At 41.5% G+C, this 15,501-nt stretch overlaps 1 protein-coding gene across 1 annotated transcript in view; it reads left to right on the top strand.

Annotated features, from left to right (window-relative positions):
- Positions 1-15,501, top strand: part of LOC106595568 (thyrotropin-releasing hormone-degrading ectoenzyme) — a 449,769-nt gene that overhangs the window by 271,627 nt on the left and 162,641 nt on the right. The window contains exon 7 of the mRNA XM_045700210.1: positions 1,195-1,260. Within this exon, the coding sequence (XP_045556166.1) occupies positions 1,195-1,260 (66 nt within the window). The remainder of the gene's footprint in view (positions 1-1,194; positions 1,261-15,501) is intronic.

Genomic DNA, 15,501 nt, shown 5'->3' with positions numbered 1-15,501 from the left:
GGTCTACAGTTTAGGACAGTAAAGAACCCTTTCAGTGGGATCTGGTTTATATCTGATCACGCCTACAGTTTAGGACAGTAAAGAACCCTTTCAGTGGGATCTGGTTTATATCTGATCACGTCTACAGTTTAGGACAGTAAATAACCCTTTCAGTGGGATCTGGTTTATATCTGATCAGGTCTACAGTTTAGGACAGTAAATAACCCTTTCAGTGGGATCTGGTTTATATCTGATCAGGTCTACAGTTTAGGACAGCTGAACTGATACATCCTTCCTTGTTTTCTTGATTCTCTTCCTGTTCTGTATACAATGATAGCACTGCAGTAAGCCTTTGGAAAACTACTGGGCGGCAGGTAGCCTAGTGGTTAAGAGTATTTCAAATGTAATAAAATGTATGCACTCTTCTGTAAGTCGCTCTGGATAAGAGCGTCTGCTAAATGACTAAAATGTAAAAAAAAAAATGTAAAAATGGGTGTGCCGGTAACCGAAAGTTGCTGGTTTAAATCCCGAGCTGACTACATAACTAGTGTGCTATTGAGCAAGGCCCTTAACCCTAATTTCACATGTAAGATGTTCTGGATATGAGCATCACCTCATATGTAATGTACAGCTCATAGGTTACATTGTTACTCAGCCTATTTCTACTGTTTTATTGACCAAGTGTGTTTCATCTCTCTCTCTCTCTGTCTCTGTCTCTCTCTCTCTCTCTCTCTCTCTCTCTCTCTCTCTCTCTCTCTCTCTCTCTCTCTCTGTCTCTCTTTCTCTCTCTCTCTCTCTCTCTCTCTCTCTCTCTCTGTCTCTGTCTCTCTCTTTCTCTGTCTCTCTCTCTCTCTGTCTCTCTCTCTCTGTCTCTCTCTCTCCTTCTCTCTCTCTCTCTGTCTCTCTCTCCCTCTCTTTCTCTCTGTCTCTGTCTCTCTCCCTCTCTCTCGCTCTCTCTCTGTCTCTCTCTCTGTCTCTCTCTCCCTCTCTCTCGCTCTCTCTCTGTCTCCCTCTCTCTCGCTCTCTCTCTGTCTCTCTCTCCCTCTCCCTCTCTCTCTCCTTCTCTCCCTCTCTGTCTCTCTCTCTCTCTCTCTCTGTCTCTCTCTCTCTCTCTCTCTCTCTCTCTCTCTCTCTCTCTCTCTCTCTCTGTCTCTCTCCCCTCTCTCTCTCTGTCTCTCTCTCCCTCTCTCTCTCTCTCTCTCTTTCTCTCTGTAGGGTGCTGCTCTGATCAGGATGCTGGCTAATGTCATGGGGCAACAGGTGTTCCAGAGAGGACTCAATGTAAGTCACCATTCTGTCTCTTTCTTTCTTTCTTTCTTTCTTTCTTTCTTTCTTTCTTTCTTTCTTTCTTTCTTTCTTTCTTTCTTTCTTTCTTTCTTTCTTTCTTTCTTTCTTTCTTTCTTTCTTTTTCTACCTCTCCCTCGTTATACTGCTATGTCACTTATATGTGCTATGCTTTACCAACCAATGGTAGACTGATGTCATCTGCACCATATGTTCAAGAGTCTGCTCTGTAATCATATACAGTCTAATATTGGTGGGATACTGTAAATCCAATAGCACCAGCACAGGGTGGTATGGTATGACATGGTATGGTATAAAATGGTATGGTATGGTATGGTATAACATGGTATGGTATGGTATGGTATAACATGGTATAGTATGGTATGGTATAACAAGGTATGGTATGGTATGGTATGACATGATATGGTATGGTATAACATGGTATGACATGGTATGGTATGGTATGACATGGTATGGTATGGTATGGTATAACATGGTATGGTATGGTATGGTATAACATGGTATAGTATGGTATAACATGGTATGACATGGTATGGTATGGTATAACATGGTATGACATGGTATGGTATGGTATGACATGGTATGGTATGGTATGGTATGGTATAACATGGTATGGTATGGTATAACATGGTATAGTATGGTATAGTATGGTATAACATGGTATGACATGGTATGGTATGACATGGTATGGTATGGTATGACATGGTATGGTATAACATGGGATGGTATGGTATGGTAAAACATTGTATGGTATGGTATGGTATGGTATGGTATAACATGGTATGGTATGGTATGGTATAACATGGGATGGTATGGTATAACATGGGATGGTATGGTATGGTATGGTATGGTATGGTATGACATGGTATGGTATAACATGGGATGGTATGGTATGTTATGGTATAACATTGTATGGTATGGTATAACATGGTATGGTATGGTATAACATGGTATGACATGGTATGGTATGGTATAACATGGTATGGTATGGTATAACATGGGATGGTATGGTATGGTATGGTATAACATGGTATGGTATGGTATGGTATAACATGGTATGGTATGGTATAACATGGTATGGTATGGTATGGTATAACATGGGATGGTATGGTATGGTATAACATGGGATGGTATGGTATGGTATAACATGGGATGGTATGGTATGGTATGGTATAACATGGGATGGTATGGTATGGTATGGTATGGTATGGTATGGTATGGTATGGTATGGTATAACATGGTATGGTATGGTATAACTTGGGATGGTATTGTGTGGTATAACATGGTATGGAATTGGTATGGTATAACATGGTATGGTATGGTATAACATGGGATGGTATGGTATGGTTTAACATGGTATGGTATGGTATGGCATGGTATGACATGGTATGGTATGGTGTGGTATAACATGGTATGACATGGTATGGTATAACATGGTATGGTATGGTATGGTATAACATGGTATGGTATGGTATAACATGGTATGGTATGGTATGACATGGTATGGTATAACATGGTATAACATGGTATGGTATGGTATGGTATAACATTGTATGGTATGGTATGGTATGGTATAACATGGTATGACATGGTATGGTATGGTATAACATGGTATGACATGGTATGGTATGGTATGGTATAACATGGTATGGTATGGTATGGTATAACATGGTATAGTATGGTATAACATGGTATGAGATGGTATGACATGGTATGGTATGGTATAACATGGTATGACATGGTATGGAATGGTATGGTATGGTAGGGAATGGTATGGAATGGTATGGTATGGTATAACATGGGATGGTATGGTATGGTATGGTATAACATGGGATGGTATGGTATGGTATGGTATAACATGGGATGGTATGGTATGGTATGGTATGGTATAGTATGGTATGGTATAACAAGGTATGGTATGGTATGGTATGACATGATATGGTATGGTATAACATGGTATGACATGGTATGGTATGGTATGACATGGTATGGTATGGTATGGTATAACATGGTATGGTATGGTATGGTATAACATGGTATAGTATGGTATAACATGGTATGACATGGTATGGTATGACATGGTATGGTATGGTATAACATGGTATGACATGGTATGGTATGGTATGACATGGTATGGTATGGTATGATATGGTATAACATGGTATGGTATGGTATAACATGGTATAGTATGGTATAGTATGGTATAACATGGTATGACATGGTATGGTATGACATGGTATGGTATGGTATGACATGGTATGGTATAACATGGGATGGTATGGTATGGTAAAACATTGTATGGTATGGTATGGTATGGTATAACATGGTATGGTATGGTATGGTATAACATGGGATGGTATGGTATAACATGGGATGGTATGGTATGGTATGGTATGACATGGTATGGTATAACATGGGATGGTATGGTATGTTATGGTATAACATTGTATGTTATGGTATAACATGGTATGGTATGGTATAACATGGTATGACATGGTATGGTATGGTATAACATGGTATGGTATAACATGGGATGGTATGGTATGGTATGGTATAACATGGTATGGTATGGTATGGTATAACATGGTATGGTATGGTATGGTATAACATGGTATAGTATGGTATAACATGGTATGACATGGTATGGTATGGTATAACATGGTATGACATGGTATGGTATGGTATGACATGGTATGGTATGGTATGGTATGGTATAACATGGTATGGTATGGTATAACATGGTATAGTATGGTATAGTATGGTATAACATGGTATGACATGGTATGGTATGACATGGTATGGTATGGTATGACATGGTATGGTATAACATGGGATGGTATGGTATGGTAAAACATTGTATGGTATGGTATGGTATGGTATGGTATAACATGGTATGGTATGGTATGGTATAACATGGGATGGTATGGTATAACATGGGATGGTATGGTATGGTATGGTATGGTATGGTATGACATGGTATGGTATAACATGGGATGGTATGGTATGTTATGGTATAACATTGTATGGTATGGTATAACATGGTATGGTATGGTATAACATGGTATGACATGGTATGGTATGGTATAACATGGTATGGTATGGTATAACATGGGATGGTATGGTATGGTATGGTATAACATGGTATGGTATGGTATGGTATAACATGGTATGGTATGGTATAACATGGTATGGTATGGTATGGTATAACATGGGATGGTATGGTATGGTATAACATGGGATGGTATGGTATGGTATAACATGGGATGGTATGGTATGGTATGGTATAACATGGGATGGTATGGTATGGTATGGTATGGTATGGTATGGTATAACATGGTATGGTATGGTATAACTTGGGATGGTATTGTGTGGTATAACATGGTATGGAATTGGTATGGTATAACATGGTATGGTATGGTATAACATGGGATGGTATGGTATGGTTTAACATGGTATGGTATGGTATGGCATGGTATGACATGGTATGGTATGGTGTGGTATAACATGGTATGACATGGTATGGTATAACATGGTATGGTATGGTATGGTATAACATGGTATGGTATGGTATGGTATGGTATAACATGGTATGGTATGGTATGACATGGTATGGTATAACATGGTATAACATGGTATGGTATGGTATGGTATAACATTGTATGGTATGGTATGGTATGGTATAACATGGTATGACATGGTATGGTATGGTATAACATGGTATGACATGGTATGGTATGGTATGGTATAACATGGTATGGTATGGTATGGTATAACATGGTATAGTATGGTATAACATGGTATGAGATGGTATGACATGGTATGGTATGGTATAACATGGTATGACATGGTATGGAATGGTATGGTATGGTAGGGAATGGTATGGAATGGTATGGTATGGTATAACATGGGATGGTATGGTATGGTATGGTATAACATGGGATGGTATGGTATGGTATGGTATAACATGGGATGGTATGGTATGGTATGGTATGGTATAGTATGGTATGGTATAACAAGGTATGGTATGGTATGGTATGACATGATATGGTATGGTATAACATGGTATGACATGGTATGGTATGGTATGACATGGTATGGTATGGTATGGTATAACATGGTATGGTATGGTATGGTATAACATGGTATAGTATGGTATAACATGGTATGACATGGTATGGTATGACATGGTATGGTATGGTATAACATGGTATGACATGGTATGGTATGGTATGACATGGTATGGTATGGTATGATATGGTATAACATGGTATGGTATGGTATAACATGGTATAGTATGGTATAGTATGGTATAACATGGTATGACATGGTATGGTATGACATGGTATGGTATGGTATGACATGGTATGGTATAACATGGGATGGTATGGTATGGTAAAACATTGTATGGTATGGTATGGTATGGTATAACATGGTATGGTATGGTATGGTATAACATGGGATGGTATGGTATAACATGGGATGGTATGGTATGGTATGGTATGACATGGTATGGTATAACATGGGATGGTATGGTATGTTATGGTATAACATTGTATGTTATGGTATAACATGGTATGGTATGGTATAACATGGTATGACATGGTATGGTATGGTATAACATGGTATGGTATAACATGGGATGGTATGGTATGGTATGGTATAACATGGTATGGTATGGTATGGTATAACATGGTATGGTATGGTATAACATGGTATGGTATGGTATGGTATAACATGGGATGGTATGGTATGGTATAACATGGGATGGTATGGTATGGTATAACATGGGATGGTATGGTATGGTATGGTATAACATGGGATGGTATGGTATGGTATGGTATGGTATAACATGGTATGGTATGGTATAACTTGGGATGGTATTGTGTGGTATAACATGGTATGGAATTGGTATGGTATAACATGGTATGGTATGGTATAACATGGGATGGTATGGTATGGTTTAACATGGTATGGTATGGTATGGCATGGTATGACATGGTATGGTATGGTGTGGTATAACATGGTATGACATGGTATGGTATAACATGGTATGGTATGGTATGGTATAACATGGTATGGTATGGTATGGTATGGTATAACATGGTATGGTATGGTATGACATGGTATGGTATAACATGGTATAACATGGTATGGTATGGTATGGTATAACATTGTATGGTATGGTATGGTATGGTATAACATGGTATGACATGGTATGGTATGGTATAACATGGTATGACATGGTATGGTATGGTATGGTATAACATGGTATGGTATGGTATGGTATAACATGGTATAGTATGGTATAACATGGTATGAGATGGTATGGTATGACATGGTATGGTATGGTATAACATGGTATGACATGGTATGGAATGGTATGGTATGGTAGGGAATGGTATGGAATGGTATGGTATGGTATAACATGGGATGGTATGGTATGGTATGGTATAACATGGGATGGTATGGTATGGTATGGTATAACATGGGATGGTATGGTATGGTATGGTATAACATGGTATGGTATGGTATAACTTGGGATGGTATTGTGTGGTATAACATGGTATGGAATTGGTATGGTATAACATGGTATGGTATGGTATAACATGGGATGGTATGGTATGGTATAACATGGTATGGAATGGTATGGTATGGTATGGTTTAACATGGTATGGTATGGTATGGCATGGTATGACATGGTATGGTATGGTATAACATGGTATGGTATGGTAAGGTATAACATGGTATGGTATGGTATGGTATAACATGGTATGACATGGTATGGTATGGTATAACATGGTATGGTATGGTATGGTATAACATGGTATGACATGGTATGGTGAGGTATAACATGGTATGACATGGTATGGTATGGTATAACATGGTATGACATGGTATGGTATGGTACGGTATAACATGGTATGGTATGGTATGGTATAACATGGTATAACATGGTATGGTATGGTATGGTATAACATTGTATGACATGGTATGGTATAACATGGTTTGACATGGTATGGTATAACATGGTTTGACATGGTATGGTATGGTATAACATGGTATGGTGTGGTATAACATGGTATGACATGGTATGCATGCCGCCATGCTGAGTGTGTGTGTGTGTGTGTGTGTGTGTGTGTGTGTGTGTGTGTGTGTGTGTGTGTGTGTGTGTGTGTGTGTGTGTGTGTGTGTGTGTGTGTGTGTGTGTGTGTGTGTGTGTGTGTGTGTGTGTGATAAAGGAGAGGAAAGTGAGCAGTGTGACCAGACACCACTCCCCTGGATTAACAGATCCATCCAGGGATTAAGGCTCTAATCTGGTTGAACACAAACAGTAAACCAGGTGCTGTGTGAATCTGCAGATTTAATCAAGCTGACTGAAAATACCAATACGCAGGAAGCTGAACCCATCATGTCCCAGGAGTGTCTGTGTCTGTCCAGAATATGTCATTTGTTTACAGTTGTTGGATTAAATTAAATGAATATCCTAAATCAGTAAACAAAACATATGTTAGTATCATCTTTTAAATACGCTATGAGAGTGAGAGAGTTCCATTGAGGTTTCTCCATTGACTATCACAATGGAACATCCTAAATTCCCTGTTAATAACCATTGACTATCACAATGGAACATCCTAAATTCCCTGTTAATAACCATTGACTATCACAATGGAACATCCTAAATTCCCTGTTAATAACCATTGACTATCACAATGGAACATCCTAAATTCCCTGTTAATAACCATTGACTATCACAATGGAACATCCTAAATTCCCTGTTAATAACCATTGACTATCACAATGGAACATCCTAAATTCCCTGTTAATAACCATTGACTATCACAATGGAACATCCTAAATTCCCTGTTAATAACCATTGACTATCACAATGGAACATCCTAAATTCCCTGTTAATAACCATTGACTATCACAATGGAACATCCTAAATTCCCTGTTAATAACCATTGACTATCACAATGGAACATCCTAAATTCCCTGTTAATAACCATTGACTATCACAATGGAACATCCTAAATTCCCTGTTAATAACCATTGACTATCACAATGGAACATCCTAAATTCCCTGTTAATAACCATTGACTATCACAATGGAACATCCTAAATTCCCTGTTAATAACCATTGACTATCACAATGGAATATCCTAAATTCCCTGTTAATAACCATTGACTATCACAATGGAACATCCTAAATTCCCTGTTAATAACCATTGACTACCACAATGGAACATCCTAAATTCCCTGTTAATAACCATTGACTATCACAATGGAATATCCTAAATTCCCTGTTAATAACCATTGACTATCACAATGGAACATCCTAAATTCCCTGTTAATAACCATTGACTATCACAATGGAATATCCTAAATTCCCTGTTAATAACCATTGACTATCACAATGGAATATCCTAAAGTCCCTGTTAATAACCCAAATAACAGAGTGTGTATTTTACACATATATGAGTGACAGAGTTCCTTTGAAGTTTCCCTATTGTATATCATACAGTCCTTCTGTTCAGCTTCTATCTATTGAGAAGATACCTGTTCTTCCTATGACCCTCCTCTCTGAATCACTGATAGACCTCTCAGAGCATCACACAGCCAACCAGCTGTTATAACACCTCAGTTTGCCAACGCTAGCATAAATACTATGTCCAAAACAAAAAGAGAAGAAAATATTGTAGTACAAAGAGCTTCTCCGTGTAAATGTTTGATTAGAGAGGTGAAGAAGTATCTCGGTGGAGTTGTACGATGTAATTGCACCCTACAGCAATGGGGAGGACGTTGATGATATCTCTTTCAGTTTTAATTCTTTACATTTTGGTTAAATCTACAGTCTGAGTATGAGGTCTCCTTTACCATGGAGGGAACAGAAACCATCCTTCCATCGTGTAGCAGCGTCTTCTTTCAGGCTTGATGTGGTGACCTGATACTCACCAATATTCAACCAATTACCATGGCAGTTGTAATCTCGTCCACCAGCCGGGCTCTTAATTAAGCCTGGGGACGAGGTTATATCAGTCGAGATTCATTATTATTTAGTTAGGTTCCTAATTGTCTAACTTCAGGTCTTTGCAGTTAATGCGTCAATATACACAGTGCATTCGGAAAGTATTCAGACCCCTTGACTTTTCCCACATTTTGTTACGTTACAGCCTCATTCTAAAATGGATTAAAATAAAATATAATCCTCATCAATCTATACACAATACCCCATAATGACAGAATGAAAACAGGTTTTTAGACATTTTTGCAAATGTATTAAAAATAAAAAACAGAAATACTTTCTGAGATCCAACATGGAGATTTTGAAGTTGATGCATCAATACACATGAGGTTGTTTAAGGACATTACTCATTAATACAGCTTGGACTAACAAACTAGTCTTCCACTACATTCAACCATCTAACCCCATCTGGCATGTACACAACCAGATATCAGACCTGAGATTAGTATTGGACAGTGTGTTCAACATCCCATAATACTGTTGCTACGATCAGGCTCCTTCGGACCAGAGATTAGTATTGGACAGTGTGTTCAACATCCCATAATACTGTTGCTACGATCAGGCTCCTTCAGACCTGAGATTAGTATTGGACAGTGTGTTCAGCATCCCATAATACTGTTGCTACAGTACGATCAGGCTCCTTCAGACCTGAGATTAGTATTGGACAGTGTGTTCAACATCCCATAATACTGTTGCTACAGTACGATCAGGCTCCTTCAGACCTGAGATTAGTATTGGACAGTGTGTTCAACATCCCATAATACTGTTGGTACGATCAGGCTCCTTAAGACCTGAGATTAGTATTGGACAGTGTGTTCAGCATCCCATAATACTGTTGCTACGATCAGGCTCCTTCAGACCTGAGATTAGTATTGGACAGTGTGTTCAACATCCCATAATACTGTTGCTACAGTACGATCAGGCTCCTTCAGACCTGAGATTAGTATTGGACAGTGTGTTCAACATCCCATAATACTGTTGCTACGATCAGGCTCCTTCAGACCTGAGATTAGTATTGGACAGTGTGTTCAGCATCCCATAATACTGTTGCTACAGTACGATCAGGCTCCTTCAGACCTGAGATTAGTATTGGACAGTGTGTTCAGCATCCCATAATACTGTTGCTACAGTACGATCAGGCTCCTTCAGACCTGAGATTAGTATTGGACAGTGTGTTCAACATCCCATAATACTGTTGCTACAGTACGATCAGGCTCCTTCAGACCTGAGATTAGTATTGGACAGTGTGTTCAACATCCCATAATACTGTTGCTACGATCAGGCTCCTTTAGTTCAGTTGTATTATGTTTGCTTAGCAACAGCAGTCCAACCATCTGGTACTGTGCCTCACTGTGAGGATGGATATCCTGCTCTCTGCTCATTATAACAACCATGATGGACTCTCTCTCTCTCTGTCTCTCTCTATGTCTCTCTTTATGTCTCTCTCTCTCTCTGTCAATTTCGTTTTCAATTTAAGGGCTTTATTGGCATGGGAAACGTGTTTGTTTCATTTTGTGGGCAGTGTGTACTTAGCTTGTCCTCTTGAGAGGCTGGTCTGCCGACGGCGGCCTCTCTCAATAGCAAGGCTATGCTCACTGAGTCTGCCCTCTCTCTCCCTCCCCCCCACACACAGTAACATAGTGAGCTCACTGAGGCTGAGAGCCCTCCTTACACCTGGTGAACATCTTAAATAAATCCCATGGCACCACCTGCTCAATGGGAGGGGAGGGACACGAGGAGCAGGAACATATTGTCCTTGCTGTCAAGCCAACAAGAAGCCATGTTAGATCAATTAGAACAGAAGCCATGTTAGATCAATCAGAACAGAAGCCATGTTAGATCAATCAGAACAGAAGCCATGTTAGATCAATCAGAACAGAAGCCATGTTATATCAATAAGAACAGAAGCCATGTTATATCAATCAGAACAGAAGCCATGTTAGATCAATCAGAACAGAAGCCATGTTAGATCAATCAGAACAGAAGCCATGTTAGATCAATCAGAACAGAAGCCATGTTAGATCAATCAGAACAGAAGCCATGTTATATCGATCAGAACAGAAGCCATGTTAGATCAATCAGAACAGAAGCCATGTTAGATCAATCAGAACAGAAGCCATGTTAGATCAATCAGAACAGAAGCCATGTTAGATCAATCAGAACAGAAGCCATGTTAGATCAATCAGAACAGAAGCCATGTTAGATCGATCAGAACAGAAGCCATGTTAGATCAATCAGAACAGAAGCCATGTTAGATCAATCAGAACAGAAGCCATGTTATATCAATCAGAACAGAAGCCATGTTAGATCAATCAGAACAGAAGCCATGTTAGATCAATCAGAACAGAAGCCATGTTAGATCAATCAGAACAGAAGCCATGTTAGATCAATCAGAACAGAAGCCATGTTAGATCAATCAGAACAGAAGCCATGTTAGATCAATCAGAACAGAAGCCATGTTAGATCAATCAGAACAGAAGCCATGTTAGATCAATCAGAACAGAAGCCATGTTATATCGATCAGAACAGAAGCCATGTTAGATCAATCAGAACAGAAGCCATGTTATATCAATCAGAACAGAAGCCATGTTAGATCGATCAGAACAGAAGCCATGTTAGATCAATCAGAACAGAAGCCATGTTAGATCGATCAGAACAGAAGCCATGTTAGATCAATCAGAACAGAAGCCATGTTAGATCAATCAGAACAGAAGCCATGTTAGATCAATCAGAACAGAAGCCATGTTAGATCAATCAGAACAGAAGCCATGTTAGATCAATCAGAACAGAAGCCATGTTAGATCAATCAGAACAGAAGCCATGTTATATCAATCAGAACAGAAGCCATGTTAGATCAATCAGAACAGAAGCCATGTTAGATCAATCAGAACAGAAGCCATGTTAGATCAATCAGAACAGAAGCCATGTTATTATACAATCCAAACTAAAGGAGGATGTTTCTGGAGAAGAGAACCATGCCAACAAGCCAGGAGGGATGAAATAACACTAAGGCCAACTGTTACTGGCGTTACAGGTTCTGGAGGAACATTGGAAACATAGAGAGGTAGTCGCTGTGAGGAGAAAATGATCATCAAGTTCAAAAATAGAGACGGTATTTTAAAGCCAAATTCATAGTGATTATTTGGGCTGGTAGAATGGATGTCTTTCTCGCTCTCCCTCTCTTTACTCCCTCTATCCCCTGTCCTTGATTAGTGGGGTCTCTCTCTCTCTGTCAATCTCTCTCTCTCTCTCTCGCTCTCTCTCTCTCTGTCAATCTCACTCTCTCTCTCTCTCTCTCTCTCTCTCTCTCTCTCCATCCCCTGTCCTTGATTAGTGGGGTCTCTCTCTCTCTGTCAAACTCTCTCTCTCTCTCTCTCTCTCTCTCTCTCTCTCTCTATCTCTGTCAATCTCACTCTCTCTCTCTCTCTCTCTCTCTATCTCTCTCTCCATCCCCTGTCCTTGATTAGTGGGGTCTCTCTCTCTCTCTCTCTCTCTCTCTCTCTCTCTATCTCTGTCAATCTCACTCTCTCTCTCTCTCTCTCTCCATCCCCTGTCCTTGATTAGTGGGGTCTCTCTCTCTCTGTCAATCTCTCTCTCTCTCTCTCTCTCTCTCTCTCTCTCTCTCTCTCTCTCTCTCTCCTATCTCTGTCAATCTCATTCTCTCTCTCGCTCTCTCTTTCTCTCTCTCTCTCTCTCTCTCTCTTTCTCCATCCCCTGTGCTTGATTAGTGGGGTCTTTCTCTCTCTCTTTCTCTCTCTCTCTTTCTCTCTCTCTCTCTCTCTCTCTCTCCATCCCCTGTGCTTGATTAGTGGGGTCTTTCTCTCTCTCTCTCTCTCTCTCTCTCTCTCTCTCTCTCTCTCTCTCTCTCTCTCCATCCCCTGTGCTTGATTAGTGGGGTCTCTCTATCTCTCTTTCTCTCTCGCTCTCTTTCAGTCCCCTGTGGTAGTAGACCAGTCTTTCTGGAGAGAGAGTTTTCCATTAGTTTATCTCTCACATTTGCGTGCATAATAAAAGCCTGTAGAAGAGAGAGGGCTGACTGGCTTTGAGGAGAATATTCAAGTTGGGAGTGGAGGAGTCACACCGTCTTTGACATCCTGACCTCAATTATCTCCGTCACTATGAGCTTAGTAGTCTCTTTACTCCACAGCTATACTGTAGGGCTGATGGGAGGAGGGGTATCTATACAGTAGGGCTGATGGGAGGAGGGGTATCTGTACTGTAGGGCTGATGGGAGGAGGGGTATCTATACTGTAGGGCTGATGGGAGGAGGGGTATCTATACTGTAGGGCTGATGGGAGGAGGGGTATCTATACTGTAGGGCTGATGGGAGGAGGGGTATCTATACTGTAGGGCTGATGGGAGGAGGGGTATCTATACTGTAGTGCTGATGGGAGGAGGGGTATCTATACTGTAGGGCTGATGGGAGGAGGGGTATAATTACTGTAGGGCTGATGGGAGGAGGGGTATCTATACTGTAGGGCTGATGGGAGGAGGGGTATCTATACTGTAGGGCTGATGGGAGGAGGGGTATCTATACTGTAGGGCTGATGGGAGGAGGGGTATCTATACTGTAGGGCTGATGGGAGGAGGGGTATCTATACTGTAGGGCTGATGGGAGGAGGGGTATCTATACTGTAGGGCTGATGGGAGGAGGGGTATCTATACTGTAGGGCTGATGGGAGGAGGGGTATCTATACTGTAGTGCTGATGGGAGGAGGGGTATCTATACTGTAGGGCTGATGGGAGGAGGGGTATCTGTACTGTAGGGCTGATGGGAGGAGGGGTATCTATACTGTAGGGCTGATGGGAGGAGGGGTATCTATACTGTAGTGCTGATGGGAGGAGGGGTATCTATACTGTAGGGCTGATGGGAGGAGGGGTATCTATACTGTGGGGCTGATGGGAGGAGGGGTATTTATACTGTAGGGCTGATGGGAGGAGGGGTATCTATACTGTAGGGCTGATGGGAGGAGGGGTATCTATACTGTAGGGCTGATGGGAGGAGGGGTATCTGTACTGTAGGGCTGATGGGAGGAGGGGTATCTGTACTGTAGGGCTGATGGGAGGAGGGGTATCTGTACTGTAGGGCTGATGGGAGGAGGGGTATCTATACTGTAGGGCTGATGGGAGGAGGGGTATCTATACTGTAGGGCTGATGGGAGGAGGGGTATCTGTACTGTAGGGCTGATGGTAGGAGGGGTATCTATACTGTAGGGCTGATGGGAGGAGGGGTATCTATACTGTAGGGCTGATGGGAGGAGGGGTATCTATACTGTAGGGCTGATGGGAGGAGGGGTATCTATACTGTAGGGCTGATGGGAGGAGGGGTATCTATACTGTAGGGCTGATGGGAGGAGGGGTATCTGTACTGTAGGGCTGATGGGAGGAGGGGTATCTATATTGTAGGGCTGATGGGAGGAGGGGTAACTGTACTGTAGGGCTGATGGGAGGAGGGGTATCTATACAGTAGGGCTGATGGGAGGAGGGGTATCTATACTGTAGGGTTGATGGGAGGAGGGGTATCTGTACTGTAGGGCTGATGGGAGGAGTGGTATCTATACTGTAGGGCTGATGGGATGAGGGGTATCTGTACTGTAGGGCTGATGGGAGGAGGGGTATCTGTACTGTAGGGCTGATGGGAGGAGGGGTATCTGTACTGTAGGGCTGATGGGAGGAGGGGTATCTGTACTGTAGGGCTGATGGGAGGAGGGGTATCTATACTGTAGGGCTGATGGGAGGAGGGGTATCTATACTGTAGGGCTGATGGGAGGAGGGGTATCTGTACTGTAGGGCTGATGGGAGGAGGGGTATCTGTACTGTAGGGCTGATGGGAGGAAGGGTATCTGTACTGTAGGGCTGATGGGAGGAGGGGTATCTGTACTGTAGGGCTGATGGGAGGAGGGGTATCTATACTGTAGGGCTGATGGGAGGAGGGGTATCTATACTGTAGGGCTGGTGGGAGGAGGGGTATCTATACTGTAGGGCTGATGGGAGGAGGGGTATCTATACTGTAGGGCTGATGGGAGGAGGGGTATCTATACTGTAGGGCTGATGGGAGGAGGGGTATTTGTACTGTAGGGCTGATGGGAGGAGGGGTATCTGTACTGTAGGTCTGATGGGAGGAGGGGTATCTGTACTGTAGGGCTGATGGGAGGAGGGGTATCTGTACTGTAGGGCTGATGGGAGGAGGGGTA

This window comes from Salmo salar, chromosome ssa17, assembly GCF_905237065.1.
Source record: "Salmo salar chromosome ssa17, Ssal_v3.1, whole genome shotgun sequence".
NCBI lineage: Eukaryota > Metazoa > Chordata > Actinopteri > Salmoniformes > Salmonidae > Salmo > Salmo salar.
The sequence above is the reverse complement of the archived record's forward strand: the minus strand, read 5'-3'. Positions and strand labels throughout refer to the sequence as shown.